Source organism: Rhinolophus hipposideros (assembly GCF_964194185.1).
Source record: "Rhinolophus hipposideros genome assembly, chromosome: 6".
Taxonomy (NCBI): Eukaryota; Metazoa; Chordata; class Mammalia; order Chiroptera; family Rhinolophidae; genus Rhinolophus; species Rhinolophus hipposideros.
The window spans coordinates 95,674,162-95,701,705 of NC_138052.1; the positions used below are offsets into that span (position 1 = coordinate 95,674,162).

Genomic DNA, 27,544 nt, shown 5'->3' on the forward strand with positions numbered 1-27,544 from the left:
TTATCTTTTTTTTAATTAGTTTCAGGTGTGCAAAACAGTGTACTAGTTAAACATTTAGCATTTATATCCTTCACACAGTGATAACCCCCTCCTCCCATCTACTACCTCTCTGACATCGCACACAGCCATTACATTTCCACTGCCTCTATTCCTAATAATGTACTCCACTTCTTGTAACTATATATGTATAAAATTGTAGTTGACATTCATTATTGTTCAGCTTCAGGTGTACACTGCAGTGATCAGTATGTTTTAACTGCAGTTAAATCAGGTATTAAACTAGGTTTGATGTCATGGCCTTTTAGCACAAGCCACACCGTTTAGGGCCTGTAGTTTTTTTTGTTTTAACAGTTTCTTTTCCCTCCTTCTGTCTCTTAAGTCCTGCCTATCTTATTCTAATTAATCTTACAACACACTGTGTTTAAAAAGCTTTATCTAGATCACTTATCTGACTTCCCTCTTAAGTGTTTTAATCCCTTTGCTTACCCTGTTTCCCCGGAAATAAGACCTAGCCAGACAATCAGTTCTAATGCGTCTTATGGAGCAAAAATGACTATAAGACCCGGTATTATGTCATATATATATTATATTATATCATACCTGGTCTTATAGTAAAATAAGACCGGGTCTTATATTAATTTTTGCTCCAAAAGACGCATTAGAGCTGATTGTCCGGCTAGATCTTAATTTCGGGGAAAAACAGTACTAAATAAAATTAAACTCTTCAGCCTGGAAACAGTGGATTCTGGTAGTTTTCTAGGCATGCTTCCTGGACAGCAGCTTCTGGGAAATTGTTACAAATGGAAAGTATCAGGCCCAACCACAGACCTACTGTTTCAGGAACTCTGGGAGTGGGCCCAGTAACCTGTTTTAAGAAACCCTTTAGGTGGTTCTGATGACCCAGAACTGTTGAAAACCCTGTGTCAGATCCTGAGAGCCTGCTGGAAACGCAGGCGATGGGCTCTGTCTCAGGCCTATTGTAGCAGTCTGAGTGGGGCCCAGGAATCGGAATTTAAGCATGCCGTTTAGGCGATTCTCTTGTCTACCTAGTGAAGCTCAGGGGGGGATGTTGTAAAGAGTTTGAAATAAAAATGGAAGTGCCTTAGTTTCCTGAAGCTCTTGTAGAATGCCAGCTCCTTATCGGAAGGGACTAGCCTTGCATATTCTACGTTGCTTTGCATTAAAATAAGATTTGATAAAAAAATACTTTTTAATCCCCATATGCAGTTAGTCACCCAGGCCTGTTGATTGTTCTGCCTAATTTAGGATGGTTTCCTGTGAGGTACGATCCACTTTCTCATCGCTTGGCTTCTACTCTGTGTGCTACGATTGGGGAAGCACAGGCTGCCTGAAGGCTGGGGTATTAGTCTGTGCTTGAACGTGTAATAAAAACACTTTTGGAGATGGAGGGTGGGATCAGGAGGGAGTGTCATGCTGCCCCCCTTTGCCCTCTTTTATTTCATTATCGGTCTTGGAGGACGCAGTTCTCCCCCTCTCTTCAGGTGGGGGCATCCTGGTTTTCCAGCTTTCTTCCTTTTCCCCATCTATGTGCTTTTCCTGGGCGATTGTTTCAGCTACTCACTATAGTCCGATAATTCATGTCTGTGGCTCCAGCCACGACCTCTGTCCTGAACTATAAATCCGCTGTTCTAGTCACTTCCTGCTATTTCTGAGATGGTCTGCAGACACCTGCAGAGTTCCCCAAACTACATTGATTCTCAAAGCAACCTGAACTCAATCCCGTGGTTTCAGATACATCTGTCTGCGTACAGCTTCTACATACACGTCAGCCTCCAGCTTGCACCTCTTTTCTTGAAGGTCAGGCTCTAATACCCAATTTCCACTCAACATACTCACTTGGATGTCCAAATTGAACTCTTCAGCCCTCCCCGACGCCGAGTCCGCCTGTAGTCCTTCCCATCTTAGTAGGTGGCGCCTACATTTTCTCAGTTGCTCAGGTCAAAAACCTTGGAGTCATCTCGCATACCGCACATACAGTGCAAAGACAGATCCTATCATCTGTCTTCAGAATGGATGTAGCTAGGACCTGATCACATCTCAGCACCTCCACTGCTGCCGTCTTCTGAGCTGCACTGTCTCGAGCAGGAACTGTATAATAATTGCTAGCTGGTTTCCTGTTTCTGCCCTTGACCCCCACCCCCTGCAGTCTGCTCTCCAACCAGCAACTATAGTGATGCTTTTAAAACAAGTCTTTCCTCTGCTGAAATCCTCCAATGGCTTCCAGTCACATCTAGTAAAAGCCTACGAGGCTTTGCATGACCTCCCCACTTCCCCTGACCTGTCCATCTCCTGTACCTGCTACACCTCGGGCTCCAGTCATGCTGCCCCCTGAGTACACCATCTGTGTCACCTCCGCGAGGCCTTTCTAGCACTTGCTGTTCCCTCTGTTCAGTAGGGCCCAGCCCCCGGGGGCTGCATGGCTTGTTCCTCACCTCCTTCCTGGCTTCAGTTGTGTGTGACCTCTCTGAGCAGCCTCTTTAATTACATGCATAGAACAGGACCCGTCACTCTGTTCCCTGCCTTACCTGCTTCGATTTTCTTCCCAGCACAGCTGATCTCCTGGCTTCATACAGTCACTTGTTTGGTGTCTGTCTGCTCTTAACTGATCGTCAGCTTTGTGTGCACCGCCTTGTCCCAGCTCCAAGAGCAGTGCCTGGCACGTGGCTGGTGCTCACACACTGGGCCGCGAGGGGCCGTCTTACCTCCTCCGTGTTTATGTAAACTTCATTTTGGAGCCTACCCTTTATTCAAGTCTCTCATGTCTCCTACTTTCTACTTCATGCTTTATTGGCTGTGTTGCCGTGTACGGGTTTGAAATTCGGAAGTTACTGTTCCACTGCCTGATTAAAGGGGCTTGGGTCTGATTTTTTTTTTTCTCTCTCCTTTTCATTCTCACCTGCCTGATTTGGGGGTTTAGTCCTGGACATGATGGTGCGTGGAATGAGAGTCAGCTACAAGAAATGGCCCAGCTAAGGATGAAACACCAGGAAGAACTGACTGAATTGCACAAGAAACGTGGGGAGGTAAAGATAACTGCTCTCCTCCCGTCTTCCGCTCTGTGTGGGTGTTAGGGTAGGGAGGATGGGCGGGCAGGACTTCCACTGGAATTTGCAGCCATTCTGGCTACATGTGGCATCACCAGCTCTTTGGTCTCTGCCTCCATCAGCGGGAAAGATCTCTGCCTCTATCAGCACGGAGGCACGCCATTGACATAACTACCCCGTCGTCATGTTCCAAGATGGCATGAAAGGTACAAGTGGAGAAACTTTAAAGGAAAGAAGCCTGCTGTTTGGTCCATTGAAGGTCTTACTAATACCTTCACAAAGCTTTTGAGAGAACTCAGAGAGGCAGATGAGAGGAAGGGGGTAGAGCAAGGGTGAAACAGGTAAAGGGGTTCAGTTGTATGGTGACGGATGGAAACTAGCCTTGCTGGTGAGCACAACGCAGCTCATGCAGTTGTCAGATTACATACAATGTTGCACACCTGAAACTTCTATAATGTCATATACCAGTGTTATCTCAATAAAGAAATTAAAAACAAAAACTTTTGAGAGTGAACCCTGCTATTTGAGGGGAAAAAATCGTTAGAACCAAGTCCTGGGCTGTATTTACTCTGGATGGTGATGTAATGGCAAATTATGAAAAAATATGTTTTACAAATCAGCTGAATTGATCATTTTATCAGCTGAGGAGTCTGAAAAGGTAGCCGGGTGGAGGGGTAGACAGGTGCCCTCAGCAGGACCTGACAGTCATCTGGAACTCCTCTCATCCATCCAAGGCTGCCTTCGGCGGGGACCAGCACACCCTGTTCCCGTGAGCACCCCCATAGGCCCTTCAGCTCCTCTCTGCCGCCTCGCTCGTTTCTTCTTGCCGTGGCCCAACACTGCAGGCACCTTTTCTTAAAAAATTAAAACCACTATTAGTTTTCAGATGGGGTCCAAAATACTCTCATTTATGAAAGTGTTCTTCTTTCTCCCAGTTAGCTCAGTTGGTGATTGACCTGAATAACCAAATGCAGCAGAAGGACAGGGAGATGCAGCTGAATGAAGCAAAGTGAGTAGAGAGAACACCTCCTTTGGGACTATCGTGGGGTCACTCTTATTTACTGTGCTCCTGGGAGCAGGGCCACACTGGGCTCAGCGAGAGTTGCATTTCTATGCATGCGTAGCCTGGGATCTAACCTGCTCTAAGGATGGAAAAGGCAAGAACAGTGCCCTCAGTCTTGCAGGTTCCTAGCATACCCCTGGGAAGTAACCTAGACCCTGGCTAGTGTCCAGAGGCGTTCAGAATTCTCCCTGTGGCCTCTGCATATGGGAGCTGGTATGTTTTGTGGTGGAGATCGGGCCAAGATACCGAGTGTGTGGCCCTTGGGAACGGGGTGAGTTTGTGGGCAGGATTATTCTCGATGAGGGAGAAGATAAAGAGGGACTCCAAATCTAGGACCTTTGAGCTGGAAGGGAGCCTGGGTTTATCTGTGCCTTTTTCCTTAATATGCAGAGAGGGATCCTGAAAGGCTTGGAAAGGTGGAAGGCTTGCTCAGGAATTCTGCTCAGTGATAGAGCTGATGGAATGAAGACACAGGATTTCCAGCCTCCTTTTAAGCCCCTGTTAACCACTGTATTTAAGCACCGAAAGTTCCCCCTTTTTTCAAATCCTGCTCTTCTGAAATGGGCTTTAACTAGTCATTTGTAGTCTGGATGACTTGCACCCTAGGTGCATTCTCTCCTAATGGGATGCCCAATGGGGCTGGGCTCGGCTAAGTGAGGGGCAATAACCAGGAAGTCTGCCGCGTGGTACCTGGTGTGATGGCCAAGGTCATTGCTGGTGCCCGGGCTCACACAGCTCGAGAACCTGGCCAGGTACTCTGGCCCCAGTGCAGGGCTCCTGCACGGCACCATTCCTCCTGCATGTCGTGCTTTCAGAATTGCAGAATGCTTGCAGACTATCTCTGACCTGGAGACGGAGTGCCAAGAACTACGCAGTAAGCTGCAGGACCTTGAAAGAGCCAACCAGACCCTGAAGGATGAATATGATGCCCTGCAGATCACTTTCACTGCCTTGGAGGAGAAACTGAGGAAAACTTCGGAGGAGAACCAGGAGCTGGTCACCAGGTGGATGGCCGAGAAAGCCCAGGAAGCCAATCGCCTCAATGCAGAGAATGAAAAGGATTCAAGGTGGGAGATCAGTCTGCAGTTGGTGGTTTCCTTTTCTTGTAAAGTAGAAGCCAGGTCTATGAAAAGAAAGAAACAAACTTGGCAGCTCTAACCACAGGGTGAGGGGAGGGGGCGAACCGGAAAACACTTAACAAAGTTAGAAATAGCAGTGGTGGCTATAGAGATCTGCATTTATAAGAACACTATTGCAGCTGGGCAAACCCATCCTCTTTTAGCCAGTGAATTCTTTCAGTGTTTCGGGGAGAAAAGCTAATTCTTGAACAGTATAAATAAAACCAGAATTAGAATAGGATTGAAATTCCTCCCACCCAGCCACCCCCATTTTTATAAAATTATTCAGACCCATACCAAAAATTCTGATTATGAGAAGACAATAGGCCACCCTAACACGCATACAGGTGTGAAATTCCTAAATTAGATTCATTGGTACTTTTTAAAAAATTCACTGCGGCCCCACAACAGGAAAGCCTCCCCCCACCCTCGACACTAGGGGTAGTCTCAGTGGAGGGAATTTTTGTGTGATGGAAATCCCGAGGCTGTCCCTTCATGGTGAGGGTCCATTGTGCTACATGCACGCCCATCAAAGCCAAGAACAAGAAGGAAGGGCCCTCTCTCTCAACTGATGATGTTTTGGCCATCCAGCCGGCGAGGACAGCGAATGCAGGGCCTCTACAGAGAAGTTGGGGACACTGTGGTTATCCACCTAGAAAAACCTAAGAAAATTGGTTGAGAAACCAGTAATAAGAGTTCAACAGAGATTAGAACATGATTTTACATCCCCACGTCAGTAGTTTAGAATTTGAAAAGATTATTGCAGTTAACCTAAGAAAATGAATAAATGAAAATAATGAGGCTTAATAATGAGCACTAACCCTACCAAATAACATATCAAATAGATTTCAAAGTCTCTATAAAAACTGAAACCATAAGGTAGAAGTAAGAAAATGTGACTGTCTGCTCTTTATTTCATGAAAAATTCCTCAATACAAGTACTGGAGGACTTTCTAAACATTGAAAGGAATGGAAATAAGGAGGGAGTATAAAATTTTTGTTTCTCAACATCAGAGAACACTGAAACAGTCAATGAGGATGTTATCAAATCAGTATTTTATCAAATCAGTATTTTCAATGTAGAGTCTGTAGGGAATAGGTGAGCACTCAGACAGATGGCCGGAAAGCATAGGTGGTTCATAAAAGTGAATGTGGGCAGTAAATTGGCCAAAAGGGTTGGAAGGCAGATGACAAAAGGGTGCCCATAGAAAGCCTGTTTCTATAGCCGGAAGGCTCCTGGGGAGAGACCGGGAGCCTAAAACTTCCACTTGTTGGAAGTCATGAGACTTGTTCTCCGATATTATTTTGTTGTGTGTGTGTTTTTTTTTTTAATTTTATTGGGGAATATTGGGGAACAATGTTTCTCCAGGGCCCATCAGCTCCAAGTTGTCCTTCAGTCTAGTTGTGGAGGGCGCAGCTCAGCCCAAGTCCAGTCGCCGTTTTCAATCTTTAGTTGCAGGGGGTGCAGCCCACCACCCCATGCGGGAATCGAACCGGCAGCCCTGTTCAGAACCCACTGAACCACCCGGCTGCCCCTACAGATATTATTTTGTGATAGCACATTATTCATAGTGGTGAAAAATTAGCAGTATATCGCTCAAGGGATAAATAAATTGTGATGTTTTCATACAGTGGCATTTTACAATGTCATTTACAAATAGATGTTTTAAAGATACTTAGTGATGTGAGAAAATGCATAAAATTAACATAACTGAAAATAGCGTAGACATTCTTTTTACACAGCGTGATCCAAATTTTGAATAAATTGGAAGGAAGGGATTATATTACAATATTTAATTTGACTGGTCTGATATGGTTCTTGTTTTCTTTTTACTTTTCTATGTTTTCTAACTTGCTTAAGTTTCTACTGTATTAAGAAAAAATGAGCTGTCCTTTTTATATTCTTCCTGTCTCGCGTTTACTTTAAAATAGCTTGACTTATGCCATAGTGCTCTTAGGCAGCTTAAGGGTAGTGAAGACATCAAGGTTACCGGAAGTCGTCATGCTGCCTGTGGAGAACCTGCTGGAGGGAGAGGGGGCATGCCTGTGCTTATGTTGAGAAGAGCCCAGCAGTCTCCCAGTGCACAGCAGAATACACATACTTCCACAGGAAAATGGGCTGTGAGGCCCCATCTCTGCTCTTGTTCCTTCCTCTGGAATGTTTTCCTGGGGATGTGCAGCGGATGTGTCACCATCTGATTGCGTGTGTGGGGTCTGGGGATTCTTTTCATTCCTTTCCTCAGGTAGTTCCTCCACCGTAGAAGCTTTCCCCTTCGTGCCAGTCCCCCTCCTCCTAGCAGCTTTTGGTTATCTGGGTCACAGCGCGGCATACTGTTTTGAAACAGCTGTTTACGTTCTGTGTCCCTCACTAGGCCAAGGTATGTCCCCAGTCAGGCAAGGTGGCTGCTGTGGAATATTTGAACTTGAACGAAGGTCATTTCCTGTGAGCTGTTCTAATGAAGGCTGGGTGTAGCATTTCCTTCTCCCTGTTACCCCAGGTCTGTCCTTTAACCACACCCATGCCCCGACAGGTCCCTTCCTGTAGAGGAGTGTTACACACCCACATCGAGATGCTGCTTTCCCTCAGAGACAGTTCACAGTGTGTGTATTCCAGCTAGACGAATTTGTCAAACTGGATTTTTTGTCATTTATCCTGTAAAACTCACTTTTCATCTTCCAGGTATAAAATTAAGATGGTCATATACTTTTTCAACTTACAGCCTCTTCCATTCCCAAGATTCTAATAATGCCATCTGGAGGACTTTTCCCGTTTTGAGAACTCATCGTGGTAAAAGCTTAAATGCCAGCAGCATTCTTGACGAGCTCAGTACCGTTTCCCCGAAAATAAGACCTAGCCGGACCATCAGCTCTAATGCTTCTGTTGGAGCAAGAATTAATATAAGACCCAGTATAATACAATAAAATAAGACTGGGTCTTACATTAAGTTTTGATCCAAAAGACACATTAGAGCTGATGGTCCGGCTAGGTCTTATTTTCGGGGAAACGGTAGCAGTGCTAGAGTTCTGGGTCGGGGGCCCTCCACAGAGAGGGTAAAACAGGTGCATTTGCCACAGAAGAGAGAATAAGGACAAGGTAAAAGTTCAGGAGCGCCTGCATTGAGGACTTGGGGAGGAGAGACAGAAATGGTTCTGAGAGTGGAGGTGACTGTTGACCACGCCGTGGCATAGACGTCTGTGTCCAGCCCCGTGTACATTTTGATGGCTTAGGAGTGTCAGTGTCCTCATCTGTAAAATGGGAGTAATAGCACTTAACCTCACATCCTTGTGATGAGGATTAAATGAGTTAACACCTGTAAAATAAAACCAAGCCAGGCACAAGTAACTTCTAAGTAAATCTTAGCCATTTTTCATGCTCTTAGTATCGGAGTGTGAGACTGCACTACAGAAAACTAACCCTGGATGATACACCGAGGGGCCTTTCTCTCCTGAGAGGCCCTGGGTCCCATGGGCAGGTTTCTGCCCTGTGGCTTCACTGGTTTCTCTAGCAATAACCCTCCAGGCTTTGCTCTGAAGTCCTTGGTAATGGGGGTCCTTCCGGTGTCTTTGCCCCAGGCTGTGCTATTTTGAATGCACTAAACATCGAGATGTTATCAGAGCGAGTGTGCTGAGAGCCGAAGCCTCATGCTGTCTGTAAGCAGACATAAATGATGGGCGTTTTCTTCCTAGGAGGCGACAGGCCCGGCTGCAGAAGGAGCTCGCAGAAGCAGCAAAGGAGCCTCTACCAGTTGAACAGTAAGTGGAGACGTGCCAACCAAGCCTGTGCTCTTAGTAATGTGGTTCACTCTTTTTAAATAGTTTTTGTCCCCTTTATTTTCTGTAAAACACTTTTCTAGATTGTCAGAAGAAAACTAAAAGATTTAAGGGAGAAAATTTAAAAAACACTCATTACCAGATTAAAAAAAACACTCACTACCTTCCAGAAAGTTCCTGTCTACACTCTTCATGAGCTGTGAGCTCTAACTTCCTGCACCCCTAACAAATGACAGCCTCACTGTTTTCCTGTTGATGCTTTGATCCATTTTCTACCCCTGACTGGCTGCTACAATGTAATGCTGGGCTGCTGTTCTTTCTCTTGCTCTCTTCTTGGTTTATGACTTTAAGTGGAGGTCTGGGCAAACTTTTGAAGAACAAGTGAAGACGAGCATCTCCTGGAACGAAAGGAATTGAATCAATTTGGAGCTTTTCCTGGTCTGGGATTGGGATGGATGGTCTTCCCTAAGATTTGAAGCTTTTTTTTTGAGAGCCGTGGCTATTTTCATGACTAGATTCCCTTTATCTCTAGTTCAGGGTGTGTTTCTTTGCTACTGAAATATATTCTGAAATATGGCATTAGAATTATGACCCTCTAGTTTTTAAAACGTTGGTTACTTCCATATTAGTGGAGAGGAGCGGTTGAAATTCAGGAAGGAGTCATCTGCCTGATGACTTAATTTATAAGAAAACAAAAAGATTCTCACATCAAGCCTTTGCTTTAGATGCAGAGTATGTACATTTCTTCTGTATTCTCAGATGTGGAAAATGAACCTCACGAGTATATTCCCCAAAACTACAAAATAAGTAATTGACTTATTATTATGGAAATGAGATTTTGTTTCTGAAAAATAACAGCATTTGTCCACCCCGTTTACCAGCATAAACCGGTGACTGGTGTAACTCGATTTAGACAGATCAAGCATCTTGCCCCAGATCGTACAGGGTGGGGTGAGCTAGGGTGCAGAGCTGGGGGTGTCTGACTGTACAGGCCTCTTCTTCATCTCTGGCCTATGGAGTTTCTGGGTGGAAAGGGCATTGACATCTTTGAAGGGTTTTGATAACCAGTTGCCAACCCCTGTTGTTTTCTCATGGCTCTGGGCCTTTGCACAGTTCCTGGTACGTTTATGACTGTGAAATTCCACCTGAAAGCATTTACATAGGCTCTGCTGTTCCTACCAACTCTGCCGTTCTGTCATCGCCCTTGTGTGAACAGAAGTGGCTCCCCCAAACCACAACCATAAAGAAAGCCCAGCCCTGTTCTCTTTCTTCAGGCCATCCTGACCCAGACTGGGTTCAGCTACACGGAACCTAGACTCAGTAGCCAAGGAAAATAAATTTACTTTGACTTGGTCAAACTTGCTTGGTAACAAGTTATTAAGTACACATTTACTCAATCCAGATTATTAATCATGAAAAAATCTTGCTTTCAAGTTCTTATGAATCCAAAAATTAGGTGATAGTCTTGGGTTAGGTATATGCATTTTATTATTTTACTTCTCCATGAAGATTATAACTCGGTACGTCATTAAGACCAAAATAAGGACTTACCTTCCCCCACCAGGAAAATGGGGAGGAAAGGGAATTCCAAGGGAGCTTTTCATCCAGTGGGATAAACAACAAAGGGGCGTGTGTTCCTCTGACTTGATTATTTCACGTGAAATGTGACTGACAGGTGTCAGAAGCACCAATTGTTTAACCTTTACACGTAAAATAGCCAGAGGGAAAAGTGAATTGTGTTTAGATTTTGTTTTCCTGTTTTATACTGCATAGCATTTAAAACTGGGTTCATGCAACCGTTGATTTCATGGTCTTTATAGCGGTGCCTGTTCTTACTCACCTGGGTCTTGTCCCCACATTGCCCTTTTCTTGACTTCGTAGTAGCCCCTAACTATCCTCTGTGCCACTCGGCCCGTCTCATGGGAACTGGTTTTTGGTGAGTACAGTCCAGTCATCTGAGGCCAGGAGCCCTTCTCTGCCAGCCCGACCTCTGCTGGAAGGAGTCTGCGTGGTACCGGTCGTGTGGTTGTGGACTTAATAAGCTATCATTTCGTGGCTTTCCAAGTGGGAACCTGTGTAGGCCTCAAAGGATCACACGCTCACTTCTAAGCTTATTTTCAGTTGGAGTTCTGGATTTGATTTGAAGAGGTTGAATGTTTCTTTTAGTATTGCTCAGAGCGTGGCAGCTCTTCCTTTCTCTCCAGAGAACCCTTGGTATTTGCAGAACAGACTCATCACAGAGCTGCTACTGAGCTGAATCAGACTCGGCCTCTTTCCCTTCTTTCCAGGGATGATGACATTGAAGTCATTGTGGATGAAACCTCTGATCACACCGAGGAGACCTCCCCCATGCGAACCGTCAGCAGAGCGGCCACGTAAGTGCACAGGTCTGGCCATGACCGGCGAGCACAGCTGTGGCCATGACAGAAGAATGGTTCGATACACCCAAGCCTCCTTCTGGAAGCCCAGCCCCTCTGGCACAGCCACGGAGATCAGTGGGTTCCTGAGTGTCCTCACCTTGCACCTCTACTTCATGGGAGGCGAGCTGTCCCCTGATGCTGCCACTGGCTGTGAAGGGAAGCGGGAAAAAGCATAGTGGCTTCCTAAACGATGGGCAGTTCCACCTGGTTATGCAGGGTGATTTTAGATCACACTGTGTAATTCTTACTTGGGCTCCAGGGTTTGTTTATTTGTTTGTTTATTTATTTACCAAGGCAGGTCTAAAGGAGTGGGGATTGGTTATTTAGAGCCGGAAATTGTTAGGTCAGTTAGACATCTAGTGTCATTGTCTAAAGCGTTATTTGCAGGGAAGTTAATTTAAGGCTAGGGAACTTTATTTCTTTTGAAACTTCGAGACTGGGTTTCCCTCCCACCTTCCCACTGTCCTCTGGCGGTTCATACTGTGATGGGTTTCCTGGCTGGGGTTCGGGGACTCAGTGGGAAACATAATCCCAGGTACCCTTTTTTGTGGACTGTTTTTATTGATTGATTATTTGGGCAAAATGTTTCTAAGGTTTAAACCTATCCTCCCCTCCTCTTTAGTAAGCGACTCTCGCAGCCTGCTGGAGGCCTTCTGGATTCTATCACTAATATCTTTGGGTAGGTTAGAAAACCTTCACCTTTCCTTGTTAATATGTGTATAAATATACCTAAGTATATGTACATGATTTATTACCATTTTTTAAACGTACTCCAGAATTTCAGTGGTGCAGAGTATACAGATGCCTTAATTTCAGCTTTTTCATTTCGCTTCTTCCTTTTCCCTCAACTTCCTTTCTCTTACTCTCGCTGCGTGCTGGTCTCTGGCCTTACCCTTTAGTCTGTCCGAGTCTCCCCTTTTGGGACATCATTCTTCTTCTGATGCTGCCAGGTGAAAATATTATCCACTCTTGCCCCAGCATGTGAGTGTGGGTCATTGATAATCAAGCTGCTCACTGCTTCACTGCCCTCAGTCATCAAACGCCTGTGCTAACCGGGGCGCTTTGCATGTTCCTAGGAATGCTGCTCGCCCTCCGAGCGGGGCGTTAGGTTGAGCTCTGTACAGCAGTCATGTTCGTCGCTCTTTCTTGGCATGCGTTCGACTCTGCCTTGACCACGGTGTGTGCTGAGGATGATTGTGACTAAGCATACACGCATCTTAAATTGTTTTCTGAGAGTACCAGTGAGCTCCCTGCAAGCTGGCCGGTGCATTACATTGAGAAGGTTTTCCTGCAGTGTATCGACGGGGGAAGAGTTGTTCAGGGTTGCTTCTCAGTGTTGAATTCTGGAATCCATGGCTTAGCAAGCAGGAGAGTACGAGTATGTGCTGGCTGTCCTCCCAGTTGTTTGAGTGAGGATGCTTCTGATCTGGTGAATCATTCTGTAGTTTGAAGGGCCTAGGAGGGGAAAGAAGCCATTGATAAAAGATGTCTTTGAATCTGTTCTGAGTTCAATGGACAGTCCTGTCTAATGTTCTACTTTATGTTACTTCTTAGGAGGCGCTCTGTCTCTTCCTTTCCAGTTCCCCAGGACAATGTGGATACTCATCCTGGTTCTAGTAAAGAAGTGAGGGTGCCAACAACTGCATTGTATGTCTTTGTAAGTATGGTTCCCCACCACCACCACCAGGCTTCATCTGAGAGCAGCCTGATAATTAAAGGAGGATCCTTTCTCCTCTTGCAGCTAGCTGAGCCTGACGTTTTATTTATATCGGCCTTGACACCCGCTGGCTCTGTCCGCTGGAAGGGATCGACACAGTTTGCTTAGCTTCAGAGGACAGACTTGATTACAGCCATCCTCCGTGATAGAGGACTGGATGAGAGGATTGCTAGCAGGAGGGATGGATGGGGCGGGCAGTTTGGTTAGCGCTGGTGAGAAATGAGACGTAATTCATGTAATTTCTGTCACCACTTGCTCCAAGATAGTGAGAGTCTCGTCAGTAGTGTGTTTTGGAGGGTCAGTAGGGCAGCTGTTGGCTTCATGATTTATACCCGTTTATCTGTGTGACTTCTGACCACATGGTTGGAAGCAGGAGACAGTCCTGGGCAGAAGCCACTTGATACCAGGACTGTCAGCTGGAGTTCAGACCTGGATTCTAGTCCGAACGGAGAATCCGGGTCCCCGCTGGAGTGCTTGAGCAGGAACTGAACACGCCTAGGAAATGTAGGGTACCTGGCTAGGGCTGTCCAACGGAGGGGGGCAAAGGCAGAGCAGAAAGCGCAGAGCCCAGAGAGTTGGGCTGACTCTTCGATTGTGTGGGATGAGTTAGAGGAGCCAGCTTTCAGGGGAGAGAGACTTGATACAAATGGGATGGAATTTATATGGGCCAGCTTTCAGTTCCAGGCAGAATAAGAAGGAACGTGAATAATTAGCTATTTGCACACAATGAACTTTGGACATTTAAAGAGAGTCCCACTCTGGATGAGCTGGGTACCGTTAAAGCCCCTTCCCATCCTACTCCACTCCTATGATTCCCTGGCCGGCCTGGGCGCCTCACAGCGGTCGATGATGATTGGTGAAAGGTCTGATTGCACTTGATGTCACAGTCCCTTCGCTGCCCTCAACTCCCAGCAGCCCATTTTTTCTGCCTGTCACATTTAAGTCATGTGTGTGGGGTAATGGCGCAGCTGATAATTTGGGATTTCTGTCAGTGTGTGTTTCTGAGAGTGAACGGTTCACAGCTGACAACTATCCAACAGCACCAGCTCTCAGGAGACTGATGAGCGGCAGCCATGGGTGTGATGGTGCATGATCTGAAGTTTTCAATCTGAGACCTGTTTAGTAGAAAGATACCATAGAAAAGGCAGAGAATTGCATGGAGCCAAAAAGTGTGGTCACCTGTCATACAGCTTTCCAGCAGTGGGACACAGAAGGAGTGGGAAATCAGATCACCCAGCAAAGACAGAATCAAGTGATGTTTATATCCCAGTCAGTTAGTAGAGTCGTGCTCTCTATACTCTTCTAAGTATCTTTTTCAGTCCCAAGCAAGTGTGAAGATCAGATTTTTTTGTCTTCTCAAAATGACCTTTTGGGCAATGGGTGATGACCTGTTTAATGATCTAATATATTTACAATCTGTGTTTTCCACGGCCTTTTCTTTCTTCCCTCGTGGAACTCTTCCAACGTAGAAGTGGAGAATAAAAGGGCTTAGAGAGCCACCATCCTGTGAGGCAGCGTCAGTTAGGCACGTTTGCCAATCTCCTTACCTCTCCCCCACACATTTTGGTTGGAGCAGAATCCCAGACATCGTATTTCATCCATAACTATTTCAGTATCTGTAGACTTAGAGGTGATTGCAGTGACAACTTCTAGTATTCTCTCCTCGTTCTAGAATGGGATGCTTTTTACTCGCTTTCCCTTATCCTGAACACAAAGGCCATCTTTTCAGATCATGTGTTCTAGTGTGGGTGCCAGCCTCAGGAATTTCCCTATCAAGAGTTTAAATTCTTCCCCAAATAATAGCTGCTAACTTTTATTGAAGTCTTTGTGGTCAGGCACAGTCCTAGGTCACAAAACCTGTAGGAGTTCTTTTTTATTGACGAGCAAACTGAGGCTTCAGGAAGTTAAACTTGGCAGAGGTCACACCACTGATACACGTTAGTGGCATGCTGTTTCCATAAAGAACCAATAGGATTCCAGTGTGACACTGATGTGTGGCGATAGGACTGGCATGTGCTCATATTAGGACTGCATGTGTAAGGAAAGCATACAAGCCTCCTCTAGCAGGAGAAGCCGTGTTATGCATGAATTAGATACATCGTTGGAGACATAGTACAAATGCAGTCTGGACAAAAGAGGCTGTTAAAGAGTATAGATTGAAATTTCTTCCTCTTAGAAGAAGTAAAATTAATGCAGACAGACTTTAGGCAGTTAGTTTACCCAGACTTTGAATCCTCTTTAAGAAGGTTATACCGTATTTAAGTAAGTAGGACTGTGTAAGAGTAAAATGATTACAGAACCTTAGGAGAGCCTGGGCTAGGAACCCCAGTTAGCTTATGATGGGCTCCCGTCTCTCTAAGAGTGAATGTTCAGCCTTTGGTTTGGCATCCAGTGGGCTCACTGGTTTTGGGCTCTTCCTTTGTGGGAATGATGGTGATTGGGTCTGAAACGCTGCTTGTCTTGCAGGATGCCCACGATGGGGAGGTGAACGCCGTGCAGTTCAGTCCGGGTTCCCGGCTCCTGGCCACCGGGGGCATGGATCGGAGGGTGAAGCTTTGGGAAGTGTTCGGAGGTGAGAGCTCATTGGAGTGGACAGAAGGAAGCTGTGTCGCGTAAGGAATCCCACCAGAGCGTCAGTAACCATCTCAGTTACACTTTGCAGCTGAGTGGCTGTTGGCTCTGAATTTCCAACAAGTGACTAGAAAATGCTGTTAAGTTATGGATATGTTTGTGTTAGTGCTTTTCAAACATACACTAATTGGAAATCTTCCAAGGTAGTACAGGTTTTAGAAGGAAAATTAAAAATCCAACAGCTGTAGACTCTGATTAAACTACGAACTGTCGTTTATGCGTTCACTAATGCCAGTGGCCATAGCCTAACAGAAAACATATTTAACAGCCTATCAGCCAAAGGCCCTAAGGTCAAGACTGAGTCTTTGGTTAGACATTGTTTCAGAAATGACCTCAGAGCACTCAGAAATGAGATGGCATTGAAACCAGAAATGGGAGTTATGAAATCAGCTCTTAGAATTCTGAAGCTGGGCCATAGCCCAATTTCAACATTTGGAGATTCAGTGAAATATACACATACTTTTCATAAAGCAAAGTCAAAGATTAGGCCGTAGGTTTTTAGAGGAACCACTTTGTTAAGTTTCCATAGTTACGGCACGTACATGTTCTCTGTCTAGCACTAAATAGTTCCCTCTGATCCTCACAGGATCCTGTGCAGGTAGAAGGGAGGGTATTGCCTGTATTTGAAAACTCGAGACTACTGGATTTGCATGGTTGGTTCACACAGCGGGTAGATGGGTGACCTCTGTTGGGAGGGGTCTGGCTGCACGTGCTTTGCTCCTGGCACTGCAGCCTCTAAGCTGGAGAGCTGCTGAAGAGGCCTCCGGTTACTGCTTTGGGTGTGTTTAGGCCAAGAATGGTGTGTTGATCCCTTTTGTTAGAACAGATGATCAGTACAGCGCTGCACTTGTCTGCGGGCCTTTGAGTTTCAGGAAGGTGACTCAGCAGTAGTTAAGTCCCTGGCAGTTACAGCTAGTCGCGGCCCTGAGAATCTGTGTTCTTTTACCCAGAAACACCTTAGGAGTGATACTTGCCGAACTGTTATAAAATAATAATAAAACGATAGCATAAGAATAGCAATTTTATGAGATTTGATTCTTAAATCTAAGTAGATAATCTGATTTGATTAAGCTTTGGTACAAAAAGAAGTAACACTAGAAATATTTTTGGTTTACTCCTTGGTCAGTAAAAGCACCTGTAAATAATTGGAGACACCAACTTTTAGTAACAGTGTTACCTTTATATCAGTTATATTCTAATTATATGGCCTTTCTTCTACAAACAGCTTATTAAGTCCATAGTTTTGTTCACTTTAGCTAATATTTGCTGAATCTTGGAAGAGACCAAGTCCAAGAGTCCATTTATGAAATAGTTCACGGTGTCCTGCTTTTTTTACCCTTTTAGAAGTTCAGAAGAATGGCACTTTGTACCCAGTAGGCACACCTGTCCCTGCTCAGTCTGTCAAAAGCAGAGGCTCCGTTGGGAATTACTTACAGAAATGCAGTTGATGTAGCTTCCCCGGTACCTTCTAGATAAAAGAACTTGAACAAGGTGTTTGGGCTATTGTCTGGAATAACATTTTATTGATCATTTCTTATATTTGTCCAAACAGACCAGTATTTTGGGCAGAAGCCAAAGCGATATTTCTTAGAATTTGTAGTAATATTTTTGTCTTTACAGGTCTAATTTAAATAAAGACCTTAATTAGTGGATGTCGGTCTTTTTTGACTCCTAAAAATCTAAATGAAAGCTAGGATCCAGAAGGAGGCCTTTAATATGCTGTATTTTGCAAATAAATTCAGAGGCGGCATTCATCAGCCAGGTTAATTAATAATCCTGGCCCTAAATGTATTTGACAGATCCGAACCAGTATTCATATCATCATTATTACTATTTAGAAGTACTGAATGAGAGATAAAGGCTATTCATTGAAATGTTTCCTATTCTGTGCTCCCCTTTTATGAATTTGATTAGAGTGGTTCTGTAGTTGTTTTCCTAGCATTTCTATATAGGTCATCCTTAAGCTACTCTTTAAAAAGGGAACTGAATCTCATTATCATGGAGACTTACACTCTTCTAAGCTTGGGACTGTATCACTGAAATTTCCATGTCGGGGACCAGTGCTGTCTGAGAGCAGGGCCCAGTAGCCTGTGGCTGGATAGAGGGAGGGGGCACTGGCACAGACAGTTGGATTGCCAGAATCTCAGGGTTCATGGACATAGAGTTAGTGTAAGGACAAATTCCAGAAATTCCAAACTGGCATAACTGGCATTCAAATGACTAGCCAGTTACACATAAAAAAAATTTTTTGCAGACCATAATGAAAATGATCCCACCTGGATTCTGAAAATTTGATTGTTTAGTTCTGCAGAAGTGTTCCTTGACATAAGTACCGATCAGACCCAAAGATGTATTTATGTAAACTAGAAAATTTTACTGAGAAAAAGCAGAACTAAATTAAACATGGTCTCTAAGTCAGTTGACATGTTTTATAAATTCTTGCACTTACCTCTCTTTAAAGGGAATGGGTGGCACTAAGTGTCTTTAAAAGAACAGCTTAACACATAGGCCAGATGCTAGGCTCTGTGTCCGCTTATACATTTATCACTCTTAGAAACTGACTAACAGTATGAGGTATGATCACAAAATACGGTGAATGTTTACATTTTTAAAAATTACAGTAAAAGATACTTTGCGATTAAGCCTCCCTGAAAATACTCTTTCTCATTTCAAATACGCTTATTTCATCGTTCTTGCTGCTTTCTGAAGCAGTTCTGGAAGTCCTCTTTTGTGACTGTCTTTAGTTGTGCTGTCATGGCTGCCTCGATGTTCTGTATCATTTTGACTTTGGGAAAGAGCCAGAAGTCACAGTGCCAAATCCAGTGAGTAAGGTGGATGAGGACACACTGTAATGTTTTCATTTGACGGAAATTGCCATACCAGAAGCAATGTGTGACACGGAGCATTGTCATGATAGAGGATGATTTATGACACACTTGAAAACAAACCTTCTCTGAACCGTAGCTCACACCCGACTAACTGCACCGAACAAGTTGAAACTTGTCACACACTGTTACTAAGGTTTGACGCACCGTTTCCCATATTGAAGATCCCTGCCTTTCTGTTGGATGGCACTCGGCAGCAGCATTCACCGTATTTTGTGATCACCATGGAAGGGAAAGGCTCCGTATCACACATCACTTCTGGTACAGTGATATCTGTCAAATAAAAACATTACGGTGTGTCCTCTTCACCCTTATTCACGGGATCTGGCACCATGAGACTTCTGGCTCTTCCCCAAAGTCAAAATGACTCAGGACATCGAGGCAGCCACGACAGTGCAACTAAAGACACTCACAAAAGAGGACTTCCAGAACTTCTTCAGAAAGTGGCAAGAACGATGGGATAAGTGTGTTCGAAGCGAGGGGGAGTATCTTGAGGGCAGTTAATGGCAATGTGTCTTATACTGTAGTAAAATTTTTTTATTTAAACATTCACTATTTTTTTATCACACGCCGTCTCACATTGTTTGTTCCACTAGTTGATTCTGTGATGATGCAGGAACGCTCCCGTTTTGACAATGTAATTGGCTTCTGTTGTGTTTCAGGTGCCCCATTTTAACTTATGTTTTGGCTTTACCTTCCTGTCTTTCTGAATTTTTCTTTTTATCCAGAAAAATGTGAGTTCAAGGGTGCCCTCTCTGGCAGTAATGCAGGAATTACAAGCATTGAATTTGACAGTGCTGTAAGTATCTAATACCCAGGGAAACAGGGGAATTCTGAGGTGTTTAGAAACAATTCAAGACATCTGGTTCTTGAAATTTAGAAAGAATTTATCTGGTTTCTCTGCTATTCTCTATCTTAAGTAAAATCAATGTTAGAGAAGGATGCAGGTAGATTACAAATGCGCTGATTGTGACCAAGTTGAAGACTGACAGCTGGGCCACGTCTGCAGACGCGATAAGGGCCCCGGTTTGGGCTGAGGTGACGCAGCGGAGATGAGTCGGTCCCCGAGAGGGTAGTTGGGAGAGGAGGCGAGGGGAGAGTCGGTTCCTCTGCGCTCTGGCTTGGGCGGTGTGTAGAGAATTAGTGTCGGTGTTACTGAAGGCGGGCAGCAGGGGAAGTGAGTGTGGGAGGAGGGGTTCCATTTTGAGCTGGAGGGCCTGCAGCGCTCTAAGGAGAAACGTCTGAACGGAATGGGATGCGTGAGTTGACAGAACACGGGTGATAATGGTATTCGGTCAAGTGTGTAGTTTTAGACATCGAGACTTTGGACATTATTGGGGAGTTTGTAGTGTGTGAACTGGTTACTTCTGTTATGGCTGAAATTTGTTTCCCCCCCTTTATTCCTATAGGGATCTTACCTCTTAGCAGCTTCAAATGATTTTGCAAGCCGAATCTGGACAGTGGATGATTATCGATTACGGGTGAGACCCAGTTAACAAAATTAGTATAATTGCCAAACTTCATATGGTTATCAGGGCACAAAAATGTAGGCAATGGCGGGTCAGTTCATTTAGGAAAATTGTGTGTGTGTGCCTGAAATCATACTTGATTTCCTTGCCCTTTCCTTTCCGCCTTGGGAAAATTTGTATTTCCACTTTATACTCTCATTTTGTCCAAGATTCAATTTCAGAATATTTGCAATAGGAAACCTTCACCTTTCCATGAAAGAATTGAGATACTCCTGTTGATAAGAACTAGATACTTTCAGTAGATACCAGTTTTAGCTTAACTTCAGCAGTCTTAGTGCCAGGGTATAAATTGTGTTCATTTTGGGCTCCAAGACTTGATCATTACCTCACGGAGCATAGCTGGAAAGTACGTACTTACCGATACGCTTATGATAGAGATAAAACAACAAAAGCTAGGAGTTAAGTGTAAGGGAAAGGAGAGTAATGGGATCACCTGTGGAGCAATGCGGCCTCTGAACACAAACTTGCCGAGAAGTCTCTTGGATTCCAAGACAGAGACCAAAACTCCAGGGTTCACCTTTGTTCTAAAGAAAAACATACAGCTTAATTTGGAGACAGGTTTTCCTCCTTAAGCTTGAAGGAGTCTTCCCGTGAGCTCATTAAATAAAGGCTACTGAAAGATAAGGTGGAGGATGAACTTGACATTAACAGGCATTTCACCAAAAAACTTGGACACCAGCTCTTGGATGTCAACCCACGGGCACGGCATAATGTTAAGTGGAGTTCCTATGGAGAGAGCTTCGGGGAGTGGGAGCTGCACGGCAGTGGTCCCTGGGTGGCTCGCGGTGGTTGGACCGGTGGCGCGGCAATGCTGCCACACACTTAGCTCATCACGTAGGCCTTCCGTTCTCTTGAGTTCTGTGGCAAATGACCAGCATTAGACGCTATTGTGTTTCCCGGAAAATAAGACCTAGCTGGACAGTCAGCTCTAATGCGTCTTTTGGAGCAAACATTAATACAAGACCCAGTCTTATTTTATTATAAGACCGGGTATTATGTAATGTAATACAATAATAATATACCTAGTCTTATTTTACTATAAGACCGGATATGATATATGATATGATATGATATGATGTAATATAAATATAAGATCGGGTCTTATATTAATTTTTGCTCCAAAAGACGCATTAGAGCTGATTGTCTGGCTAGGTCTTATTTTCAAGGAAATACTGTAGCTGGACTGAAAGGGAGGGTGGTTGTTCTTTATTCTGGGTTTAAAGAAGATCCAGGGCTTTGCATGCAAAATGTGAGATGACAAAGGTGACGTTCTCTTGTGACAGCTGCAGAGCCTGCCTGTGTTCTGTCTGCATGAAGGAACAGGGAGGTGGACTGCCGGATGCCCATGGGCATGGCTGGTCTCTTCCTCAGGAAATAGTTCACAGCTGTTCAGATGCTTGAGCAAGTTTACAGTCCTGTGTCCTGCGCCCTAAACGTGGACAAAGTGGCCTAGCCTGTTGTCATGGCAGCCGTGGAATCCATCCTGTGGTGTGCCGTATTCTGTAACCGTCTGTGACTTATTGTACTTTTAGGATAGAGTTGAACACTTATGCAACTATTAATTTCCCTCAAGGAAAAGGGACTTTTCTTGAGCGGCTTCTATGTGTTAGACACATTTCTGAGATATGTACATACTGCTTTCAGTCCTCGGGGAACCAGGTGAGGTAGGTAGATGAGGGAACTGAGGCTCAGAAAAGGCCCCACTCCTAACCCCCATTGCCTGAGGTCACGCAATTAACAAAATGATGAGAGTTGGAATTGAGGCCTGTGCCCTTCCTTGTGTTGGATTGGCCTGGATTATTCCAGACTGAGGACAGCAAAACTGTTTCATAGTGGAGAGGGACTTACAGCATTCCTCACGTGTTAGGCCCTTGGAGGAGAAAAGCAAGCCATTGAGGAGTCAACCAGCGCAGGCTGATATTTTTTCATTGGTAGAAGAGTTCTGTACAGGTGGGCGTCAGCCTTTGGGTCCGACATAACAAGGGGACGTGGGGCGGATAGATCTGGAAGACAGAAGTCATACTGTGGGGAAACTTTTCAAGTGTGCTTGTTTGCACAGGTGGGCTGAGTTTCCCTGGCGAGGGTGCTGTCACGGTGCTCGAGCTGTGGGGGCTCCTTTGCTTGACTAGCTGGACTAGGTGTGAGCCCCTCTGCTCACAGCCATGTCCTACCCCGAGGTGAACGAGTGAAGAGATCAGGAGGCCTTTTTAAAACAGCTCCGTCCCCAGAGAACCCGCAAGAAACTTGCCAGAGTTAGGGATGTCAGTGGGGTGGTGGCTTCCACTTAGACCCTAGTTGACAGTGGCCATTGGAGGACTTGCATGGACATCCGTGTTCCGAAACTCAGGTCCCAAGTTCTGGTCAGTATCTGTAGCTTTTATGATGAGGGAGTGGTGTTGGGAGAGATGGGAAGCACGGAGCAGCCGGTGGAGTGCTTGCTTTAAAATCGTTTTAGTGAAGGTATCCTAGAAACAGCCTGCCATCGACAGCAGCCCATGACGGGAGTCCTTGCATTACCAGGTGTTCTCAACCTCTTAAAAGTCTAAAAGGTCAGCGCAGAATGGCCCAGCTGCTCTCTGAGATGTGACTTGAGGAAGTAGGCTGAAGAACCCACCCTGCTTGCTTCTCTAACGGTGACGGAGAGACGTGGCCACAGGGACGACTGGCTTTTAGGAACTTCCTCTTTCAGTTCTGTATTTTTCTGCAGTCAGTTTTGTCTTGGGTTGGTGTTAACGGTAGCTACCTGCGTGGTAGGCTGCCCTCGGGGTCTGCCCTATGACACAGGGGAGCCTGTGCGGAGCCCTGGAGAAGAACGCCGAGCCGCCTCCCCATTTGCGGGCTCTGGCTGCTGTGACGTCTGAATCCACGGCCTCGTCGCTTGGGAGTCCCAGTTTAAAAGAGGAAGATAAAACCTAACAGTTGTGTTAGAATTAAATATTAAAGATCAGTATCAAAAACAGTGAATGGAAAAAATAATCTTAAATCTGACCCACTTAAAGCAAGGACTTTTTAAATGATAGAAGTGACTCAGTGCTTGTAGGAGGCTCAGTTCCACCGTGGAGGGCTTGGAGAAGAGCGTAGTTGGCCTCAGGCAGGTCCAGCTGGTTCCCACCAAGAACAACGTGAGCAGAAGTCCGTACTTTTAAGAGTAAGCTAGTAGTACTTATGAAGAGCTGAGAAATAAAAGCATCCCTTTCCTTGATTTCATTAGTCCAATAGTTTCATTCCAGGAAATAAGTCAAGAGGAGGCCGTGTGCTCATAGGTGCTCATACACCGTCGTTTGTGATCACGAAACAAGGTGCCCTGAGCACCTGTCCGCTTGCCACGGAAATTTCAATTAAAGTGTGATCTCACCCCTCGAAGATGATTTAGCTATTAAACATTAAGGGAGACTCTTAGGAGTGGGGGCGCAGAAAGGAAGGGAATGAATGCTCTCAACTGTGGGCCTTGTTTGGTCCCTACTAATAAACCAGCATGAAGAAGAGATCAGTCTTTCAGAGATGTTAGAGACCCGAATCAGTGGACCACCCCCCAGGCCCGTGCACTTTCAGCCATCACATGAAACATGCTTGTGCTATAGTGTTAAAAGAGCAGCAGCTACCTTTTTAGGAATATTTTCACATGACATATATGAAAATATGAACGTATGCGTTTGGAGTCCATAAAAATGAGTGCGTTCACGTAACCCATTTCTGAGCAACGTCTTTGCCTCCCTATGTTTGTGAAATGTGGTTTTACTTTCACAGTAAAAAAGAAAACTGCATGTACACAGAACTTTCATTTTTTGATGAAGTAGTTCTTTGCTTAATTACAGAGTGGGAGAAGGACCTACCGAGATTTCCTGTCTCCCCGTGGTTTGTAGGCTGGATGGGTTACGCCGAGTGGAGTCTTCATTCCTGTACCGTATTTCATAAAGCTTTGTTCCCGGAGCTGTCTTGCTTTTACCAGCAGGACCAGTGGGGCCTTTCATAGGCTGCAGCACCCCTACCCCCGGCTGGCAGCACGTGTAAGACGCAGTCTTGGTGTGAATGTGGGATGGATGAGTTTTAGAATCCGAGCAAACTGCTCCTTAGAAAGGGAGAAGTACGTGTGACCGTAAGTTTTCTGTTCTGTCCTGAAGTGCAGTTGCTGCTCTGAGCATAGAGGACAGAGTGGATTCTAAAATGTGAACACGAAAAACACAACGCTAAACTCTGAGGTCTCGTCTTTGGGAGTGGGGTTGGAACCCATGAGTTAGCCCGGTAGTAGGCATCTTAGGGTCTTTGAAAGGCTTTTTTTATTAGAAAGAAACATCAGTGATTACCTTCTGAGCCCCGGAGGTCAATGATGAATAGTAAAAGGGCTGACTCCCCAGGTCCGCTCCCAGCACCCTTGCCATCCCCAGCCGCCTCACTGCCATCAGGCTCCAGTAGTGCTGTGACGGGCAAAAGAGCGGCTGACACTCGGTGATGCCCGGGTCTGTGTTCCTTGGCGAGCCCAGGGAGGACGTGCAGTTGGCATCCTACAGCCAGTCATGACGGGATTTGCTGGGGTGCTGGAGTCTGGGGTTATGATCTGGCTTTCAAGCTGAGACCTCTGATGGAAAACCCCCAGGGCGGGTAATTATTTAAAGGGACCTGATGTTTTTTTCTGTAAATGATGCCTGCAGCGAACGAAAGTGTCTGTTCTGACTTTAAATAGGGAACTGATTTTCAGAGGCACTGGGTAAGACCCACGCTTTACAATTTTTGTAATTGGATATAATCCAGACTTACAAAAATGGTGCAAGAGCAGTACAAGAAGGTGAGCCCATTTCAAAAAGGTGCTCTGACTGTCCCTCGTTTTGAGGATAGGGGCACTTGAAGTTTGCACTGGCGAGGTTGGGTTGTTGCTTTTCAATGGTGTTCGTGGTCGGAGTCGTATCCTCTTCCTCTTTATACCTCCCCTCTAGCGACACCCAGAGATAGGCTTTCCGGGGTGTGTGGAGAATGCGCGTTCCCCGGCACTGGGACTGCCGCTGGCTCTCCCAGCACGGTGCCCCCAGGCTGACTGTGGCTGTGCTTTCTCTCCTAGCACACTCTCACGGGACATAGCGGCAAAGTGCTATCCGCCAAGTTCCTGCTGGACAACGCGAGGATCGTTTCCGGAAGTCACGACCGGACCCTCAAACTCTGGGATCTGCGCAGCAAAGTCTGTGAGGAGATTCAGTCTCTCTGTGTCTATATGTGCCATGGGACGCTAGCTGCAGAGGTGTTCGGGGCCTCGTCAGAGCCTGTGTCTAGTGCCATACAGTTTGAATTTCAAGTCCAGTTTCAGATTCACAGTGGCACTGAGATGGTGGCAGTTTTCCGTGCTTGAGGCTTCATTTAAATGGGTAGTTCTGATTACTCGGCGTCAGAGGGCAGTGGTGTGTGGGCAGCCATGGAGGGGCCTCTGCTAGATGACTGATGTTCGGTTTTCTTTCAGGCATAAAGACAGTGTTTGCAGGATCCAGCTGCAATGATATTGTCTGCACAGAGCAGTGTGTAATGAGTGGACATTTCGACAAGAAGATTCGTTTCTGGGACATCCGGTATAATACCCAAGAGCTTGGGGGGGAGGCAGATGAGAGGGTCTGTACGTGGTAGAACTGTGATGACGTGTCCCTGGGTTGTGTTTCTAAATTCCTTAGAAATGGTGAGCTCCAGTGCACATTTGTTTGAAGTTTGATTTTCTTCACCATGAAGTAGACAGTTGCGTTCAACAGTCACGTATGAGCACGCACGCACTGTGTACTGAGGAGGTGCTCCGCTAGCTGCTAGATAAGCCTAGGTGTACAGCGAGCTAGGTAGGTAGTTCCAGTGTAATCGGTAGGACAGACACAGGCCTGCGCAGTGCGCTGAGGTGAGCCAGGCACCTTTGTCCCAGGACCCAAGAGAAGGCCTCGAGGCTCTTCTCGCGAGGTGAGCAGGCCTCACAGTGCAGAAGAGCCACTGGCAGCTGGGCAGCCTGCTGGGGCCGAAACAGGGTGAGTCGGGGTGGGGCGTGGGAGGAGACTAACAGGTGGGGTGCCATCAGATTGCCTCAGGCTTTGTGCCATTTGAAAGTGACTTGATCTTAGAAGCTGTTGGGTGTTTGGCAAAGGATTGCTACACGAGAGTCTAGCATGTTACGCCGTGGCAGTTTCAGAGGGTGTATTGGGGCGCAGGGAATCAGTAGAGTGAGGAGGATCTGAACTCAAAGCAGGAGAGGGAGGTGTGGAGGGATGGAACAGTTAGGTGGAGGGGAGCTCGGACAGGACTTATTGACAGGTCGGAGGTAGAGGGTGAGGAAGGGGAGAATTAAAGCAAGACGAAGAATAAATGACAGATTTAGGAAGAGGGTCCAGAGAATGTGTTCAGCTAAGGACATTACTTTGTAGTTTCTAATAGACATTTGGAGAAATGGGAGCAGAATTTTTGAGAGCGGTCGGGAGTCTTCAAGGAGGACTTTGACGGTGTGAGAACGGATTACTCAAAGATAGCATATAAAGCGGGACGAGGGCTGCATCTAGGGAGCTGCCTCAGGAGAAGTGGCCAGAACGCTGGAGAGGCCTGTTGGTGGGCCAAGATTGAGGGGAGTAAAGGGCTAGAAAAGTCATGCTAGGGCTTATTTTCTGGTTAGGTCTTGTTTTCGGGGGAACACGATAGCTGGTGATCTGATTGGATGGGGGGCAGCTGGGGCAGCATGAGTGAACAGCCTGTGGTTCCAGATGATGCTAAGAAAGGCCTGGTGTGAAGCCTCTGGCTCCTAGCCATTACCTTCGGTTAGCTTTTTTAAAATTGAAATTTGAACCTGAAGCATGGAATTCAAGAGTTAAGCTGGATGTTCGAGGTTTCCTGGTCCACCCCCTGATTTGACAGATGAAGACCCCGAGTCCCAAGGCAGTGAAGTGGGAGTGGCTTGCCTCCCCCCACGTATTTAAAAACACTAAGAGCGGTGGCTGGTCAGCTCAGTAGGTTAGAGCACAATGCTCGTAACACCAGGGTTGCTGGTTTGATCCCCACATGGGCCAGTGTGAGCTGTGCCCTCCACAACTAGATTGAAACAACTACTTGACTTGGAGCTAATGGGTCCTAAAAGAACACACTTAAAATAAATTTTAAAAACACTAAGATAAACTCTTACTTAGGGATGGTGAGGTAGGAAATCATTTCCTTGTAATCTTACAACAAAATGACTACAGTGGGGTCCATGCCTCCTTTGGCCGTAACCCCAACAGACGGCTGTTCACGGACCTGGGTGTGGACTGGGGCCCAGAAAGAACTGGGAGGCTAAACGGAAGAAGAGGGACTTGCGAAGTGTGGTGACTCTGCCCTGGAGTCCCGTGTGACATCTAGTGTCACC

The 27,544-nt window shown here is 45.7% G+C and overlaps 1 protein-coding gene across 4 annotated transcripts in view; it reads left to right on the forward strand.

Moving 5' to 3' along the window:
• ATG16L1 (autophagy related 16 like 1) overlaps nucleotides 1-27,544 on the forward strand; it is a 37,250-nt gene that overhangs the window by 5,778 nt on the left and 3,928 nt on the right. For 2 of the 4 annotated variants that reach the window (XM_081052602.1, XM_081052604.1), the window contains exons 3-15: nucleotides 2,939-3,044; nucleotides 4,001-4,074; nucleotides 4,944-5,195; nucleotides 8,934-8,999; nucleotides 11,306-11,392; nucleotides 12,060-12,116; nucleotides 12,337-12,387; nucleotides 12,992-13,094; nucleotides 15,621-15,726; nucleotides 19,399-19,469; nucleotides 20,080-20,151; nucleotides 25,253-25,373; nucleotides 25,646-25,751. In XM_081052602.1, the coding sequence (XP_080908728.1) occupies nucleotides 2,939-3,044; nucleotides 4,001-4,074; nucleotides 4,944-5,195; nucleotides 8,934-8,999; nucleotides 11,306-11,392; nucleotides 12,060-12,116; nucleotides 12,337-12,387; nucleotides 12,992-13,094; nucleotides 15,621-15,726; nucleotides 19,399-19,469; nucleotides 20,080-20,151; nucleotides 25,253-25,373; nucleotides 25,646-25,751 (1,272 nt within the window). The remainder of the gene's footprint in view (nucleotides 1-2,938; nucleotides 3,045-4,000; nucleotides 4,075-4,943; nucleotides 5,196-8,933; nucleotides 9,000-11,305; nucleotides 11,393-12,059; nucleotides 12,117-12,336; nucleotides 12,388-12,991; nucleotides 13,095-15,620; nucleotides 15,727-19,398; nucleotides 19,470-20,079; nucleotides 20,152-25,252; nucleotides 25,374-25,645; nucleotides 25,752-27,544) is intronic. The other 2 variants (XM_081052603.1, XM_081052605.1) reach the window with 1 other exon arrangement.